Source organism: Juglans microcarpa x Juglans regia, chromosome 2S (assembly GCF_004785595.1).
Source record: "Juglans microcarpa x Juglans regia isolate MS1-56 chromosome 2S, Jm3101_v1.0, whole genome shotgun sequence".
Classification (NCBI taxonomy): domain Eukaryota; kingdom Viridiplantae; phylum Streptophyta; class Magnoliopsida; order Fagales; family Juglandaceae; genus Juglans; species Juglans microcarpa x Juglans regia.
In genome coordinates this window covers 2,684,635-2,702,253 of record NC_054597.1, presented here as the reverse complement: position 1 = coordinate 2,702,253, position 17,619 = coordinate 2,684,635, and the positions used below count along the sequence as shown (strand labels likewise).

Here is a 17,619-nt window from a genome sequence, read left to right as displayed (position 1 = left end):
CTTATCATGTTTGTAGAGAAACAATCATGTGTTTATTAATAGAGAAAGTCTACTTTACCTCCCTAATTTGACACCTCTATTTGACTCCTAGTTAAAATTTATTTTTTTATTTTTTTATTAGTAATTAAGAAAGTGATTTTAAGTATATTGGTGTATTTTTTTTATTTTTTAAATATATTTAAATATGTTAAAAAAATGTGAAAAGAAAAAAGAAAAAAAAAAAAAAAAAAAAGTTACGCTGAGCGGTATGTCCAGCGGTCAAAATGAGGCGGCATAGTAGCCGCCCCCTTATTAATATATATATATATATATATATATATATATATATATATATATATAATTCTTTAGTAAGACGGAACGAGTATGGACGTGTAGATTCCAATATAGCAGCAAAGATAGCTCACTTTTTTCCAATCCTGAACCAACAAAATCACCACCAACCAACTTCAGGGCTTCTAATATATTCTAAAACTTCACTATCCTAACTCGTATTGCTCCAATGGAGGAAGAGTTCAGCCAAGTTACAGCTGCAAAAGCCACCCCCAACATGGAAGGGGAAGTAGATGAAGAAGAAAGAGACCCAGAAATCAACCCACTAAACCAGTCACTTCTTAAGAGAAGCCGGACGCTTTCCTCCACTCCACTAGCCATGGTTGGAGCCAAAGTTTCCTATATTGAGAGCTTGGACTACGAGTAAATAGCTTAAAACATTACCATCTCCTTGTTCCAAGAATTTGGTTTTTTTCCCCCTTCCTTCTCTCGTCTTGTCTCTTTATTCTATGTTTAAGCTGGTTTCTGAGAAACATTCATAGAGATGAATCTTGAAAGTCGCTATGATGCAGGATCAATGAGAACGATCTATTCAAGCATGACTGGAGGAGCAGATCCAAAGTCCAAGTGTTGCAGTATGTATTCTTGAAGTGGACACTAGCATTCCTTGTTGGACTTCTTACTGGTTTGATTGCTACCCTCATCAATCTTGCAATTGAGAACATTGCTGGCTACAAACTTCTTGCTGTTGTTCACTTGATTCAGAGGAAAAGGTTCGATGTTATCTCTTCTGATCACCATCTAATTTTCTAACATTTACAGCTCCTGTAATAAATGTTGCAACTTGCACACATGAGATTGAATGATCTATTCTGAATTTTGTGCAGGTATTTGATGGGGTTCATCTATTTCACTGGGGCTAATTTACTTTTGACTATGGTAGCTGCTTTCCTGTGTGTCTGGTTTGCACCAACTGCAGCAGGGCCTGGCATACCTGAAATCAAAGCTTATCTAAATGGAGTTGACACTCCCAACATGTTTGGCGCTACAACATTGATTGTCAAGGTGGGCTTACTTACATGTGTACCTGTATGTTTTTAATCATGGATCGGATGCTAAAACTAAAAAATCTGATTTGTGAGGAAAAGGTCTAGTGGGTTACAGGAACACCTCAATGCGGCTAGCACTAGAATAAAAGTTTCTTCAGATGGTATTTATTTCTAATCAGAAATCAACTCATGAGATCTACTCCTGATATCAGAGCACTCCTATTTTGTAAGGGTCGTCGAGATCCAAAATCTCTACTTTATTTGGGAAATATGTGGATAGCTAATAGTATTCATTCAGGGGAGCGAAGAAAATATAAAGAAGTAGGATGAAAACTTGATATAGTAATCATGAAAACTTGATATAGTAATCATTAGATATACATTATCAGATTCGCATCCAATGAAATATATCAGTTGGGAAAAAAGAGATTCGGAGATAACTTATCAGAATCAGATCCAGTGACATATTTTGATAGGAAAAAAAATGTTCAAGTGATATGCATAAAATTCATATATGTGCTTTATCAGAATTGGATCCTGGAGGGACTTATACCTGATGGGGATTATAAGAATCCTGTTCAAAGAGTTGTAATCGATGTTAAATGGCACTTGTATCTGTTAGTTCATTCCTTTCACATTTACTTCTTTTTAGCTGAGTGGCCTGAAATTTATTCGCTGGTGTAGATAATTGGAAGCATTGGAGCTGTCTCTGCTGGACTAGATCTAGGAAAAGAAGGGCCCTTGGTACACATTGGCGCCTGCTTTGCTTCTTTACTAGGCCAAGGAGGGCCTAGTAATTACCGGCTTAAATGGCATTGGCTTCGCTACTTCAACAACAACAGGGATCGCCGTGATCTTATCACCTGCGGTGCTTCAGCTGGAGTCTGTGCTGCTTTCAGAGCCCCAGTGGGAGGTGTACTCTTTGCTCTTGAAGAGGTTGCTACATGGTGGAGGAGTGCCCTCCTGTGGAGGACATTCTTCTGCACGGCAGTTGTGGCGGTGGTACTCAGGGCTTTTATTCAGATATGCAACTCTGGGGAATGTGGACTTTTTGGTACAGGAGGCCTTATTATGTTTGATGTGAGCAATGTTATTGTAAGATATCATGTGATGGATATATTCCCAGTGGTTGTAATCGGAATTATTGGTGGATTCTTGGGAGGTCTGTAACAATCCGACCCAAAAATTAGGATGTTTTCATATTATTATTATTATTATTATTATTATTTTATAATATTATAGAGTTTTGTTTGAATTTTAAATATCATTTCTTCCTATCCCAACCCGTTAGCAACAACCTCACACTCATCCTTATCCCTTAAATTGATAAATTCGAATCCTATTAGGAGACGAACTCGTATGAGAAAACCCTACCATAGTTTTTCCTCTATAAAAGCTCACGAAGCCTCTTATTAAATACACCACAAACCAGATCCACGCACCCAGCCACTACACAGCACCCTCACCGACAGTTCCTCCACGTCGAGACCCCACAGAAAACTGCCATGCATCACGTTGCCATGCACATGCCCCTCATGCACGAAAGCAGCCCTGTTTTGCACCCATCGAACAGAGCATCGTCAGCAACAACCATGAAAGGCCACAACTCGACGACGGAGCCACCGCAGCGACTCCACTACGCAGACCATGCATGACCGCGAGAACCACCAGGGCACGCCGCCAGCCACCACAGAAGACATCGGCAGTGGCTCTTTGGCCGTATACTTCTACTGCCGTCACCAACCACTTCAAGGGACATCGGAGCACCACCCACGGTGACAGAAACTGCCGGCCGTCCTAGTCCCGTTGCACCCACTCCCTTCCTGGTAGCCCACCGCCGTCCGCCACCCTCGCCTCACTCTTTTCCTCTCGGTAAACATCACTCTCTCTCTCTCTCTCTCTCTCTCTCTCTCTCTCTCTCTCGGTTGCACTGCCGCATGGTTCACTTCCTTCGGCGTCGCACCACCTCAGACGAGCCCCCAGTCACGCCGTCGTGACCCCCACCAGCAACCCAGAACCGCCGCACGTCAGCCTCTCTCTCGGTGAGTCCTCTGCTTCGCACGTCTCTCCCGTGGCTCTGTTTTCCCTTCTAACGATACATGTTTTGTTTTAAGTGTTCAGGTGTTAATTGAGAATATTACATATATGCCCTTTTATTTCTATTTTATCTAGTATCTTGGAGGATTGTTTTAAATTACATTTATAGACTTACAATTAAGTATATGTTAAGTATGGAGACTATTACGTCATTTTTTATTTGAAGTTGAGTTTAATATTTCAAATTGAGTTTAATTTTATTAAATAGAGATATTAGTCATAAGCTCTTTGTTTATAAGAAAGTGTTTAAAGAATTTTAAAATGTGTTTTAAAGGATATTATGGAGCCTATTATTTTAGTTAATATTCCTTCATCTATTTAGTCGGATGTTAATAAAATTATTATGTTATACTTTAAAAATAAATTAAGGAATTTTAAACTATATTAGTTATTATTAATTTTTACAATTAAATTTCAGTAGTAAATAGTAAGTGTTTAAATCTTTTATTTTAAATACTTTAAATCTATGGTGTGAAATGAATCTTTAATGTTATTATAATAGATTTTGATATTTTTATGCTATTAGAGTTGTAAATTTAAGAATAAAGAAATATGTTAAGAATATTTAAATGATATTATTATTTATTCGATTCCTTGTTTAATTATGTTAATTATAAAAAAGGAAGAAAGGAAACCTATTTTAAGAATTTAAGTTTTTATGACTTATTTTTAATAGAATTGATTATATCTCAAGTATTATACTAAGTTATATTTTGAAAGTAGGAATATGCTATTAGTATTGTAAATAATTTAAGATATCAGTATTCATTGTTTTAGTGATAAACAGAATATTTATTTGATTATGTTCTACGATGTGAATTTTTTAATTAAATAAAACTTAGTTTAAGAATTTAAGTTTATGAATTATTTTGAAATAGTTTGAGTATTCATCTAAATTATAAATAAGTATTTTAAGTAATTTAGATACCAGGATTTATTGAATTGTTTAACACTATCTTTTAGATTGTAGATTTAATTAAGTAAGATATTAGTACGTGTTTCCAAACCAATTTAGTGATAGTTATTATTGCATATAGGTCTCAAGTTACGAAGTATTATTCAAGAAGACACGCAGCGAGGTAAGTAAATTTGATCATAAATTAGGATAATCACAGTTAGCTTATATGTATGTATTATCCAAGCCAGTTCATTGACAGCCACTATTTATGAACCGCTCATGTCATGTGCAAGCATGTCATCCAGCATAGCATACGACCATGTCATTCCGCATCATGTTTAAATTCAGAATTTATGATTATGTATGTAGTATGTCATGCATCTCATGTGTATAAGACACGTAAGCCATCTTAATTTTAAGTGTAAGATAAGTTCAGATCAGTTAATAAGATGGCCATTCAGATGCATGGTACCAATGCAGTTCAGTTCAGGGTGGATGTGCAAGCCACGAACTCAGTCGTGGTCCACCATAGTATGCCAGAATACTATCAGCGGCTCCCCTTGCGGTCGCGGGATGTGGGGCCGGTGCACAACCTTGCACACAGGGTTAAGTGTGTTGGCCAGTCAGATAAATCAGTTAAATCAGATAAATCAGTCAGATCAGTAAGTTAAAACAGTCATACATAGCATAAGCATCAGTATGAACAGTCATGAATTTTAAGCTCAGCATGAAAGTTTTTATAAAAATCTTATATTTATTACGTTTACGTTGTGGTGGATTTCTTGCTGAGTCTTCGACTCATTTTAGTTTGTTTTCATGTTTTTTTAACCACCCAGGTGAAGATGATGATTACGAGCAGGCAGGCCAGGAGTAGAATGAGCATTTATTTTAAGTTCAGACTTTCTAAAATAAAACATGTTTTTATGACATGAATTTATTCAGTTTATTTCATTAATGTTTTGGAAGACAGTTTTATTAGACGTTTTTCCGCTTAATAAATTTCAGTTTTTAAATTATGAAATTATGGGATCTATTGCCGGGTTTATTTTATGAAAAACACGTGACACACCTAGCCTACGGGAAGGGGGTGTTACAAGGCCTTTACAACTATTTGCTTTACAAGGTGCTCAGACTCTACAATCTCATCAATCAGTAAGCATCATATCCAATTTTCATTCTTGTTACTGTAATGCAGTCCGGTAAGTAGAGAATGAAACTTGAGCTTAATGCGAGGTTAAAGACAACCCAGACTCAAAATATTCAACCCCAAGACCCAAGTTTCTTGAAGTAATTTGAGCAAGTCAAACTATTCAAAATCTATACATCAAAAACTGTCCGAAGTTTTTATATGCAAGCAATGATAAAGTTAGTGATTGCTCTTTTGTTTTTGTTCATTTTGTTGCAGGAAGGGCCGAATGCATAAGCTCCTTCTCAGTCTTTCCGTCGCACTCTTCACCTCGGTGTGCCAATATGGTCTCCCTTTTCTAGCCACATGCAAGCCTTGTGATTCCTCCCTTTCAGAAACTGAATGCCCCACCAATGGACGCTCAGGCAACTTCAAGCAATTTAACTGCCCAAATGGTTACTACAACGACCTAGCAACTTTACTCCTTACCACCAATGATGACGCTGTCCGGAACATCTTCTCCTCAGACACTCCTAAAGAATATCAAATCTCCTCCCTTTTATTCTTCTTTGCACTCTATTGCATCTTAGGACTGATTACCTTTGGCATTGCTGTGCCGTCTGGACTCTTCCTCCCAATCATCCTCATGGGCTCAGGTTATGGCCGCCTGCTAGGTATTGCCATGGGGTCTTACACAAATATCGACCATGGGCTTTTTGCTGTGCTTGGTGCAGCCTCGCTTATGGCTGGCTCTATGAGGATGACTGTTTCACTTTGTGTGATATTTCTTGAACTCACGAACAACCTTCTCTTACTACCCATAACAATGATCGTTCTCCTAATTTCCAAAACTGTTGTGGACAGTTTAAATCCAAGCATCTATGAGATTATACTGCACTTAAAAGGCCTACCTTTCTTGGATGCACATCCAGAGCCTTGGATGTGCAATCTTACCGTTGGTGAGCTTGCTGATGCCAAGCCACCCGTTGTCTCCCTCTGTGGAGTGGAAAAGGTTTCCCGAATTGTGGATGTCCTCAGAAATACCACACACAATGGTTTCCCGGTTGTAGATCATGGGGTTGTTCCACCAGTGGGACTACCTTCTGGGGCAACAGAACTACATGGAATAATCCTAAGAGCTCATCTTCTTCAAGCTCTGAAGATAAAATGGTTCTTGAGGGAGAAAAGGAGAACATAGGAGTGGGAAGTGAGAGAGAAATTTAGCTGGGTTGATCTGGCTGAGAGGGAAGGAAAAATCGAGGAGGTGACTGTGACGAGAGATGAAATGGAGATGTACATTGATCTGCATCCTCTCACCAATACAACACCTTACACTGTAATGGAGAGCATGTCAGTGGCAAAAGCCATGGTGCTTTTCAGGCAAGTGGGACTCCGCCATTTGCTCATTGTGCCCAAGTACGAAGGAGCCGGGGTGAGTTTATCAAGCATCTCTTTTTTTTTTTCTTCTTTTAATGTCTTCTTCCATGTTTTTTCCTTTCAAAGACTCAATTCAAAAAGGATTTTTTTGCATGCGAGTACTCAGAATGGTTCTCTTCCAAAAAGTACTGAAGATGGTCATGTACTGGTAAAAAACACTAACCAAATATGTTGTGCTCCAATTCTAGGTGCCTCCAGTGGTAGGAATATTGACCCGACAGGACTTGAGGCCCTGCAACATCTTGACTGCCTTTCCTCATTTGGCAAGGTCAAAGAGCAGGGAAAAGGGAAACTGAGTCTCTACATAATCATCAAATAGCATTTAGCAGATTTCTTGAAGCTACGCATCTCTTCCTGCACTTTTTTTAATTATTTCCACAGTTTATGATTCTTTCTTCAAATTCGAAAGATGGGTGAGATACTGCAATAATATCAAACTTCATTTTCTTGTAATCTTTCTTTTTATACAATTCCTTTGTGGATGAAATGCTACTGGAAAATGGAATATAGCAATCACTTCTGATTCAGGGACAAAACAGGGGCATGATTTGTGAAGTGCAATATGTTTTCGGTGTTTGGAATCTTTGGATTGCCCCCTAAGCAAAATCGAGCCTCAATTTTCAGTCATTTTCCTGATACCTTCTTCAATCAAAGGAAACATACGTTTGCTGGAATCGGATCATCTTTATTAAAAGGATGTCAATAATCAACTGGTTGAAAATCCAACTGCCTGTGAACCTCTTGAAAGCTAAAAGATTAATCGGGATCTTAATGAAGTACTGACATTAACTTTATAGGTGATCTACCCTACACAGCTTGCTCCAAATTTGATTCTTCCGTTGAATTAAGAATCAAATCTTTTAAGTTGAACTCACAACAGAAATCTTCAAGGATCATCTCTTCATTTTCTTCAAGATTTATTGAATGCAAGCGCTTTGGTCAAGTACTGGGTACATATCATTGTTTGCTTTGAGGATGCTTTAACAAGTATCTCAGAGATTCATTCTATGATTTCATGGACAATCTTCACCCATGTTCTTCCAAATTACCAATCAATAGTCAGCTTAGCCTACCCTGAAGCACATACACATAACGACTTCCACGTTACTTTTTCTTAAGAAGAGATCTAATTTTATTGATTAGCCCTCACTTATAACATAAGAATACCTTATACAAAGAGGAGCAAGGGAGTTAAAGAAAATCCCAAAACTAGGCTCCTATAGAAAACTATAATCCTTAATAAAAACTAGTTGCAATTGAGAACTAGAGAAAAGTAAAACGGCTTCCACGTCACTTCAAAATGATTTTATTAGGTAAGGAATGAAAATTACTACTACTCACAGAACCAAGGCCTAGCTTCATGAAGGATCATGAGTTTTGACGCTTGAAAAAAGCGACCACTTGATTGTACACTTTATCCTTGGCATTTAACCCCATGATGAAATCTAAATGGGCATATTCCTTGATGAACTGAACTGAGAGCTTGTCTACATCGTGAACCTTCAAATTACCAAGTAAAAGCTTGACATCTTGAACATCAGAGAGAGCATCTTGGCCACCATAGCTAAGGAAGAGAGGAAGGTCATGGGGAATATTAGAGAGGTTATAAATAGGTGGTGTGACTTGCCCATAGTGCATCACATTATAGGAGGGCCGAACATAGTCGTATTTTGCCAGAGTGCCATCTCGAAAAGCTGCAAATTTAAATTGCAAAAGCTTCCTCAGTCAATCATTTTATAGGCTGTTTCTAATAAAGACTGGCTAAAAAGATGAGTCGATTAAAATTCTCTCTGTTCCTTTGTTTCCTTCTTAGCTAATGCTCACTAGAAATAAGCCAAAACAATAATGCAGGGGAATAAACTCACTTTGAGAAAAGTGTACCATGTTCTTGTTTGATGTCGACTGAGCTTCATTCGCCAGGAAGAGATCAAAGGAGGAGGAATTAAGACAGCAATTTTTGCCTAAAATCAAGCATGCATGTGGTGTCAATAGGATTTCATGAGTTTTCATTTCAATAATGTTTTCTATGTGAAAAGTATACTGTGCTATTGAATATGTATAAATCTATGACACTAACAGACAGAAGCTGCTGTTGAAAACAATTATTGGCAATATGTACAAGAAGTAGGCACGGATTAATACCAGTAAAACCGCTTAACATGTCATAGCAGTCAACCCCCGAATAAGCACATAGAGACTTTAGAAAGTTACCTACTTCTACCCTATTAAGAGGAAGTGCAGAAAACCATCAAGTTAGTGCATTCTAATTCCAACATAATAAAGTAACAGTAGATCCAGGATGATTATCTTAATACTTTGCTTCTTACTTTTTTGGATTAAACTCTGCATAACCGCGGTACGTTGTGCCGATCTGTTGCCAAATTAAACAAAGTACTCGTTAATTTCATGCTGTATATTCTTATTTGATAGTAAAATTAATTAAATATCAATTTAGAACATTGTATATCGGTGATCATTTACCTCGCCAACAAATGCTTTGGCAGCAACCTTGCCGAGTGCACTGTTCATGTTTCTCAAATAAGCAACGGGACTCAACAAGGTTACCGATTTCATCTGTTTCACCAGTTTACCTTCTGAGAGGGATGCCAAAGCAATTAAAGTCCCCTGTCAAACATTGATTCACATGTTCAAATTTCAATAGAACATACTCATGAAATGATGAGATGGATGATAGCTTTGAGAGGGATTTCGCAAATCTAAGAACAGTACCTAGCTAGTGAAGTGAGATAGATATATAGTGAGCAGGGATAATTAATGCAAATTATATAGTATGATCCTGATCATCACCTGGGAATGACCCACGTAATTAATCTTCTGCCCCGTTTGGCCACACACAAAGTCAATAACTGCTGGCATATCAAAGGACACCAATTCATCCCACGACCAATTCCAGAAATCCTGTCATAATTTCAATATTTACAAACCAACCATGCATGATCACACAAACGAGAAAGAACTGATCCGATATCAATCATCATACAGCACATGAAAGGATAACTAGTAAACTCGATCATGTTCTGATCAAGTATTTATAATTTAAATAGGAATTAATAAATTTAATGGTTTTAATTACCTATTATTCTAATATTAATAATTTATAATTAAGAATAGATCATGACTAGAGACTAGAGTAAAGGAAATGAGGGAAACCGTCGTGCTAGAGTCCAGCTGGGAGGTATGTTGTCGGCTAAATCTGGTCCCTCTAGTGTTAGAAATCCAGACGTCGAAACCATTGTCAGCCAAAATCATGGGCAGATTATGTTCCGGAGAGTTCAATAACCATGACATTCCATCCTGCACCCACACACGCACCAAATAAGAACAAGTAATAAGCAGTGAGCACCTAGCAAAGCCCACGTTGCTTTCGTTATAATTCAGGAGCTCAAACTAACTTCCCGCCGAGTATGCCGTGGCTTCATCTTAGCACGTTGTAGTCGAGACAAATCAGACACTACAATAAATTTGACTAAATTTCGTCCTTAAAAGTTCCCTTTTAAGGATGAAATTCGAATCTCATCCCAAAAACAGTCCAAATTGTAATTACCGTTCGAACGCTAATTTATTATTTGAACAGTAATATTCAGACGAAATCATTCGAACGCTTTTCAGAAATCAAATTTTGTCAAAAAAAAAAAAAAAAAAAATACACTTTCGAATTGAAATGACAAATTTCATCTCAAAAATATTTTTGAGATAAATTAAAGACGAAAAAATTTCATCCAAAAAATCTTTTAAAGATGAAATCGAAATCTTTTGAAACGAAAATTTTCATCCCTAAAAAGTAAATTTGTTGCAATGAGAAGTCATGAAGAAGGGATATCTTGAACTTTTGGTCCCCATGGAAATTATAATTCTGCCTGAGCTGTGCATGATTTTGATCAGTAGATAGAATAAATTACATATTTATACATATAGCATCACAACGCGACCATTGATCAGTAGATAGAGCTCACATAGTCCGTACTATTATTTTTTAATATTATACACTTGCAACATCACCATTTATCTCAAAAGTTTAATAGATGAAAAGAAGTATATCAAATTATTTGTATTATATTCTATTCTTAACACTCCCTTCACATGCAAGCTAGAATTTCTCTTAATGAGTAGGTCCAATACGTAAAATCTTTTATTAAATAGAGTAAAAGTATAGAGTCAGAATTCGAACTCAAGACTTCCGCTCTGATATCATATAAAATCAATAATTGTCCCAAAAAATTAAACTAATAAAAAGAAACAAATCTAATTATTTATATTATAATCTTAATAATACTGCTAGGTAGATTGACCTATGCATGGCTTCCCATATTATCTACGTGCTTAATGCTCTGCCATAAATAAGGAATACGTGCGTAACTCAAGCATTCCCTTTCAAAAATAAGCCTAGCTACTTTTTGTTACGTGCTTATCTTTTCCTATTCACAAAAATAAGCCTAAACACCCTCCCCCCCTCCCCAAGTAAGCATTTTATATATAAAGTAATAATAGATATTAGTCTCAAATAGACAAGTCACACATAAGTTTTTTATAAAAAAAAAAAAGCATGACATCAATAAAGGATACAAGAATAAACAGCGCGTGAGATTCACATGCCGCCGCACTAAAGATAGCCTATGGCTGCCATGTGCAGTATTTTTAGAACCAGCGGTCCTAGATCTTTTAAATCCGATTAACCTCCACGCTCCTAATGTGACACGTGGTCTTCATGCGCCTCCACATACAATCCCTGACAATCGTACACTAATAATTCGATGCATCTCCTGCTTGCTATCTTTTTATATTTTCATTTCTCTTAATTGCATCACACATGTTGTCGTTGGTCCTTTGAACGAAATGATTGAAACCCACAAGCTTCCACAGTGCGGCACAAAAAGCAACTTAGGGAGGTTTGGATAAATAGTGATTTGAGATGAGATGAAATGAGATGAAAGTTGAATAAAATATTATTTTTTTAATATTATTTTAATTTTGAGATTTGAAAAAATTAAATTATTTATTATATTTTGTATAAAAATTTATCAAGTTGTAATAATCATATAAGACGAGATGAATTTTAACAAATTTTGAATCCAATCCTTCCCTTAATTCAGTGTCATAATGTGGCGCACGGGCGGGCTGAACCCTTAATTTGTAGCATACATATAGTCAAAACCTGGAGTCAGGTTCCAACCTCAGAATCAATTACAAGTAACAATCAATTACATGTAATTTTCTACGTCAAATCCCTTGATCTTCGAGATTCCCCCCAAAAAACAACTAGATAAGACTGAAATCATGTACTCCCTTATTTTATACCAAACGCAGCTAAAACTAAACAATTAAAGATCATGTGTACCATTCAATTACCATAAGAACACCATGCTGTAGTAAGACAGGCTGCCTCTTATTCCCACCATTTTGAACTACACGACCTTCTGGGATTCTTTGCAGGCTGAGTATATATCCATCTTTGGTTGTCACCTGGAAAAACTCATGCGTGTAGCGACACTAAATCACATGGTTAAACCGTTTAAACTATATATAGGGAGTAGTTTTTAGTAATTACATTCAACTCCTGGCATTTGTAGCCGTGTACAATCACCGAAGCTGCGCATATACCAGCCACTGGTGGTTTGACAACATCTTTGCTTGGGGCAGTGAGCGCACGCCCTAAGCCGTTTGCTTGATGAGGTTGAACTACCAAGACCAAAACTACTAGGACACAGAAGTCCCTGCAGGCAGCAGTAAAACCCAAGAAGCCTCGGACCACAGCCATATATATTGTCTTGCCGGATGGTTTTGGGTGGAGGGTTCATGAGATTCACTTTTATATGATAGTATGAGAAAGAGCACCAAGACCGGAGTACGAAAACGAATTGGTTCTCTCCTTCGTGGCTCAACTGACGAGATTAAATTGAAAGTCTTTGGCCTTATAAAGTGGGGCTAATTTTCAGGATCTTTCCGGTGAGAAAGGAGTAAGTGTGGGAGGGATGAGGCAAGAATTATTATAAGTTTGGAGGGGTCGAATATTTTCTGGCTAGAATAAATAGTTTAATTGAAATTTTTTAGGAATACCATCAACAATTAACTGATACATGAAATAAATAATTAATAAAGAAAAAAAATAAATTCCGAAATTTCAATATTCCAATAATTTTAAAAATTTTACGTGTAAGCGATCGAGATGAGTACGCAGTTTGTAGAATTTTAAGTTTCAAGATGTAGACAAAGAGAAACTAGAAAGTAGAAACAAAGATGCATGAAGCTAGGCCAATAAGAGGAGAAGAATGTACGTGACCGAAGGAACAGGAAAAAATAATTGGCAGGGATCCTGGGGCGTGGGGCCTAGCTATCTTTGTAAGAGCCTTGTTTGAATTGGTTTGGATTTTCACCAATGCTCCAACAGGTGCTTTGTTTGATCTATACAACTTCTAGCAAATTAAACAGATCAGCCGGCTATATATAATATGGAAAACTATAAACAAGAAGGCTACAAGAGCATATCATTCAAAGCCACTCCATCTTATTTTCTAATTTTAGCCAAGCATTTAAAATACTCAAAATTGTCAGTTTAAGTACTCCAGATAACAGCTTAGCCTGCCCCTGAATTAGAGCATATACATAACGGCTTCCACATTACTTTATAATGATTTTATTAGGTAAGGAATGAAAATTACTTCTGATCACAGAACCAAGGCCTTCATGAACGATCATGCAGAGTATTGACGCTTGAAAAAAGCGACTACTTGATTGTACACTATATCCTTGGCATTTACCCCCATGATGAAATCTGCATGGGCATAATCCTTGATGAACTGAACTGACAGCTTGTCTACATCGTGGAACTTAAAACTATCAAGTAAAAGCATGACATCTCCAACGTCAGAGAGAGCATCTTGGCCACCATAGCTCACGAAGAGAGGAAGGTCATGGGGAATGTTAGAGAGGTTATAAATAGGTGGTGTGGCTACCCCATAGTGCATCACATTATAGTCAGGCCTGCCATAGTTGTATTTTGCCAAAATGCCATCTCGAGCAGCTGCAAATTTTTATTGCAAAAGCTTCCTCGGTCAATCATTTTATAAGTGAATATATCTGGGTAGTTCTGGCTGCTTCTAATAAGAGTAATGCTAGATATAGTTTTAGGATGTGCAAGTCTCATGCACTCCATTTGAAAAAAAGTAGAGTCAATAGTTAAAAATATTTTTTTCATGTGAGTTCTAGATTTACCCACTTTTTTCAAAAAGAATATTGTGCGAAGGACTACAAATATCATTTATCGACTGCCTAAAAAGATGTGAGTTCTATCTTATCTAATGTTCACTAGAAATATGCCAAAACAGTAATCCAGAGGAACAAATTAACTCACTTTGAGCAAGGTGTATCATGTTCTTGGTTGATGTCGACTGGGGTTCATTCATCAGGAAGAGATCAATGGTGGAGGCATTAAGACAGCAGTTTTTGCCTAGAATCAAGCATGCATGTGGTGTCAGTAGGATTTCATAAGTTGTCATTTCAATAATGTTTTCTATGTGAAAAGTATACTGTGCTATTGAATATATATAAATCTACGACCCCAACAGACAGAAGCTGCTGTTGAAAAACAATTATTGGTAATATGTACAAGAAGTAGGCACAGATTAATACCAGTAAGAGCGCTTAACAAGTCATAGCAGTCAACCCCCGGATATGCACATAGAGACTTGAGAAAGTTACCTACAGGTTCCCTATTTAGAGGAATTGCAGAAAACCATCAGTTTAGTGCATTCTAATTCCAAGATAAAGTAACTTTTCCACCATCAATAGATATAGGATGATTATCTTAATACTTGGTATACTTACCCTTTTGGATTAAACTCTGCAAGACCGAATATCGTGGTGATCTGTTGCCAAATTAAACAAAGTATTTCTTTCAATTAAGCTGCATATTAATCTTATTTAATGGTAACATTAATATCAATTTAGAGCATCATATATCGGTGATTTACCTCGCCATTAACAAAAGCTCTGGCAGCAACAACGCCAAGTGCAGTGTTCATGTGGCTCAAATAAGCAATGGGACTCAACAAGGCTGCCGATTTCATCTGGTACACCAGTTTACCTTCTGAGAAGGATGCCAAAGCAATTAAAGTCCCCTGCCAAACATGATTCACATGTTCAAATTTCAATAGACCATACTGAAATGATAAATGGATAGCTTTGAGAGGGATTTCGCAAATAACCTTGCTAGGTACAAGCGGTTTGGTGCATCAAACCGCGTACCGACTTTTTTTTATTAAAAAGAAAAAGAAAAATAAAAATTTGAGAGAAGAAAATGTCATGAAAATCATTTTTGTCTTCGATTTGTACCGTTTCATTAAATAGACACTTTACATGTCAATATCAGTGTGCAAACTCACTTACAAGAAGCTTTCTTTCTAAAATCTAAGAACCGTGCATGCTAAGATTTGAAGTGTAACATTATACTTGCATCTAGTGAAGTGAGATAGTGAGCCGGGTTAAGTAATTAGTCAAGAGGCAGAGCCTCGAAGATTGCAAAATATGATCCTCACCAGGGAATGACCCACGTAATCAATCTTCTGCCCCGTTTGACCATACACAAAGTCAAAAATTGCTGGTATATCAAAGGACACCAATTCATCCCACGACCAATCCCAGAAATCCTGTCATATTTTCAATATTTACAAACCATGATCACACAATACAGAACTCTTCCTAGCTAGTCTGCGCATGAGGAAGAAGATCAAGAAAAGAAATTGCAAGTAAAATAAAAAAATCCACATGAACCACATGATCAGGTTGACATGATGAATGGTATACGATGTCTATATATATATATATATATATATATATATATATATATTTATATAAAACATTTTCCCACATCAACAAACAAACAAGAAAGAGCTCTTTTATATGTTCATACATGCAGCACATGAAAGGATAAGTTAACTTTTGTTTTAAAATATTTATTTACATAGGAATTAATAAATTAATGGTTTTAACTACCTATATGTTATTCTAAAATTAATAACTTATAATAATTAATAAATAGACTATAGTAAAGGAAACGAGGAAAACCGGTATGCTAGAGTCCAGGGCGGTATGTCGTCGGCTAAATCTGGTCCCTCTGGTGTTAGCAATCCACACGTCGAAACCATTATCAGCCAAAATCATGGGCAGATTTTGTTCCGGAGGGTTCAGAAACCATGTCATTCCATCCTGCATCCACACGCACCAAATAAGAACATGAAGCACGCAGTCAGCAGCAACACCCACGTAATTGCATGCTAGTTAATATATCGTTAAAATTCACGAGCACAAACAAAACTTCCCGCCCACAAAAATATGTCGTGGCTTCATCTCAGCACATGACGTTGTAGTCAAGACAGATCAGAAGTCAGGAAGAAGAGATATATATCTTGAACTTTGGTCCCCAGGAGATTCTAATTCTGCCCGAGCGGTGCATGATTTTGATCAGTAGATCATAGAATAAACTACATATAGCATCACATGAACGCGACCATATCTTCTGGACAAATGCACTTTATAAGGTCTATCTTTTTGGTAAACGTGATGCACGCCTAACCTCACAGAGTAAGTACGATTTTTTTTTTAAATGCTTCTATAGTACTGCTAGCTAGCTTGCTAGATTATTAACTATTTTGGAGTAACTGCATGTACTTACTTTGGCATATGGAGGAGCCCATTGCCGATCTATGCATGGCTTCCCATATTATCAACATGCTGCTCTGCCATGGATCAGGAATATATGCGTAATTCAAGCATTCCCTTTTAAAAATAAGCCTGCCTTTGTTACGTGCTTTTATTTTCCTATTCATCAGAGCGACATCGCTCCGAAGATTACTCTTTTTAAGAAAGACCAAGTAGCTGACATCATACGTGTTGTCGTTGGTCCTTTGAACAAAATGATTGAAAACCACATGGTGGCTCGTGCCACAGTGCGGCACAGAAACCAACTTAATTCAGTGTCATAACGTGGCGCAGACGCGGGCGGGCTGAACCCTTTTGTAGCATAGTCAAAACCTGGGTCAGGTTCAAACCTCACAATCAATTATATGTAATTTCCTACGTCAAATCCCTTGATCTTCGTTATTCCCCCAAAAAACCAATTAGATAAGACAAAAATGTGCTCCCTTATTTTCTATCAAACGCAGCTAAAACTAAACAAGGATGTGTGCCATTCAATTACCACAAGAACACCATGCTGGATTAAGACTGGCTGCCGCTTATTCCCGGCGTCATTTCTAACTACACGACCTTCTGGGATTCTTTGCAGGCTGAGTATATATCCATCTTGGGTTGTCACCTGGAAAAACTCACGCGTTTAGCGAAACTAAATCACCTCGTTAAACTATTTAAACTATATATAGGGAGAAGTTTTGAGTAATTACTTCATGCTCCTGGCATTTGTAGCCATGTACAATCACCGAAGCTGTGCATATACCAGCCACTGGTGGGATGACAACACCTTTGCTTGGGACAAAGAACCCACGACTAAAGCCGTCTGCTCGATGAGGATGAACTACCAAGACCAATACTACTAGGACACAGAAGTCCCTGCAGGCAGCAGCCAAACCCAAAAAGCCTCGGACCAAAGCCATATAATATTGTGTCTTGGATGGTTTTGGGTGGGAGAGTTTGAGATTGAAGCCTCCCTTTATATAATAGTAAAGAGAAAGAGTACCAAGGAGTAGTGTGAAAACGAATTGGCTCTTTCT

The 17,619-nt window shown here is 37.3% G+C and overlaps 3 protein-coding genes across 4 annotated transcripts; 1 reads left to right on the top strand and 2 right to left on the bottom strand.

Moving 5' to 3' along the window:
* Positions 1-362: 362 nt before the first annotated feature.
* LOC121252425 (chloride channel protein CLC-b-like) lies at positions 363-7,391 on the top strand. The gene is made up of 7 exons (XM_041152030.1): positions 363-693; positions 843-1,043; positions 1,158-1,335; positions 2,004-2,481; positions 5,412-5,466; positions 5,720-6,872; positions 7,066-7,391. Exons 1-6 carry the CDS (start codon positions 500-502, stop codon positions 6,636-6,638), a joined length of 2,025 nt encoding a protein of 674 aa, XP_041007964.1. The 5' UTR covers positions 363-499; the 3' UTR covers positions 6,639-6,872; positions 7,066-7,391.
* Positions 7,392-7,985: 594 nt separating this feature from the next.
* Positions 7,986-12,893, bottom strand: LOC121252810 (triacylglycerol lipase 2-like). Its single transcript, XM_041152631.1, has 9 exons — positions 12,444-12,893; positions 12,245-12,358; positions 10,049-10,192; positions 9,686-9,796; positions 9,359-9,502; positions 9,205-9,248; positions 9,020-9,099; positions 8,743-8,838; positions 7,986-8,571 (listed from the first exon to the last, which is right to left on the bottom strand). Exons 1-9 carry the CDS (start codon positions 12,651-12,653, stop codon positions 8,246-8,248), a joined length of 1,269 nt encoding a protein of 422 aa, XP_041008565.1. The 5' UTR covers positions 12,654-12,893; the 3' UTR covers positions 7,986-8,245.
* A 487-nt stretch (positions 12,894-13,380) lies between these two features.
* Positions 13,381-17,619, bottom strand: LOC121252487 (triacylglycerol lipase 2-like). 2 transcript variants are annotated; one of them, XM_041152163.1, is made up of 9 exons: positions 17,293-17,619; positions 17,091-17,234; positions 15,959-16,099; positions 15,430-15,540; positions 14,866-15,012; positions 14,720-14,760; positions 14,525-14,604; positions 14,247-14,342; positions 13,381-13,916 (listed from the first exon to the last, which is right to left on the bottom strand). In XM_041152163.1, the coding sequence occupies exons 3-9, from the start codon at positions 16,091-16,093 to the stop codon at positions 13,588-13,590; spliced, it is 939 nt and encodes a 312-aa protein (XP_041008097.1). In that variant the 5' UTR covers positions 16,094-16,099; positions 17,091-17,234; positions 17,293-17,619; the 3' UTR covers positions 13,381-13,587. The 2 variants fall into 2 exon arrangements, with proteins under 2 accessions (XP_041008097.1, XP_041008096.1); XM_041152162.1 differs by having other exon boundaries at positions 17,091-17,207.

Bases quoted from the DNA above. Each gene is read 5' to 3' on its own strand.
- LOC121252425 (XM_041152030.1), top strand. From the start codon at position 500: ATGGAGGAAGAGTTCAGCCAAGTTACAGCTGCAAAAGCCACCCCCAAC. The intron at 694-842 runs GTAAATAGCTTA...GCTATGATGCAG, and splicing joins ATTGAGAGCTTGGACTACGA to GATCAATGAGAACGATCTAT. The intron at 5,467-5,719 runs GTAAGCATCATA...ATTTTGTTGCAG, and splicing joins CTCTACAATCTCATCAATCA to GAAGGGCCGAATGCATAAGC.
- LOC121252810 (XM_041152631.1), bottom strand. From the start codon at position 12,653: ATGGCTGTGGTCCGAGGCTTCTTGGGTTTTACTGCTGCCTGCAGGGAC. The intron at 12,359-12,443 runs GTAATTACTAAA...GAGTTTTTCCAG, and splicing joins ACAAATGCCAGGAGTTGAAT to GTGACAACCAAAGATGGATA. The intron at 8,572-8,742 runs GTGAGTTTATTC...TTAAATTTGCAG, and splicing joins CATGGTACACTTTTCTCAAA to CTTTTCGAGATGGCACTCTG.
- LOC121252487 (XM_041152162.1), bottom strand. From the start codon at position 17,502: ATGGCTTTGGTCCGAGGCTTTTTGGGTTTGGCTGCTGCCTGCAGGGAC. The intron at 14,761-14,865 runs GTAAATCACCGA...ATTTGGCAACAG, and splicing joins GAGCTTTTGTTAATGGCGAG to ATCACCACGATATTCGGTCT. The intron at 13,917-14,246 runs GTGAGTTAATTT...AAAAATTTGCAG, and splicing joins CATGATACACCTTGCTCAAA to CTGCTCGAGATGGCATTTTG.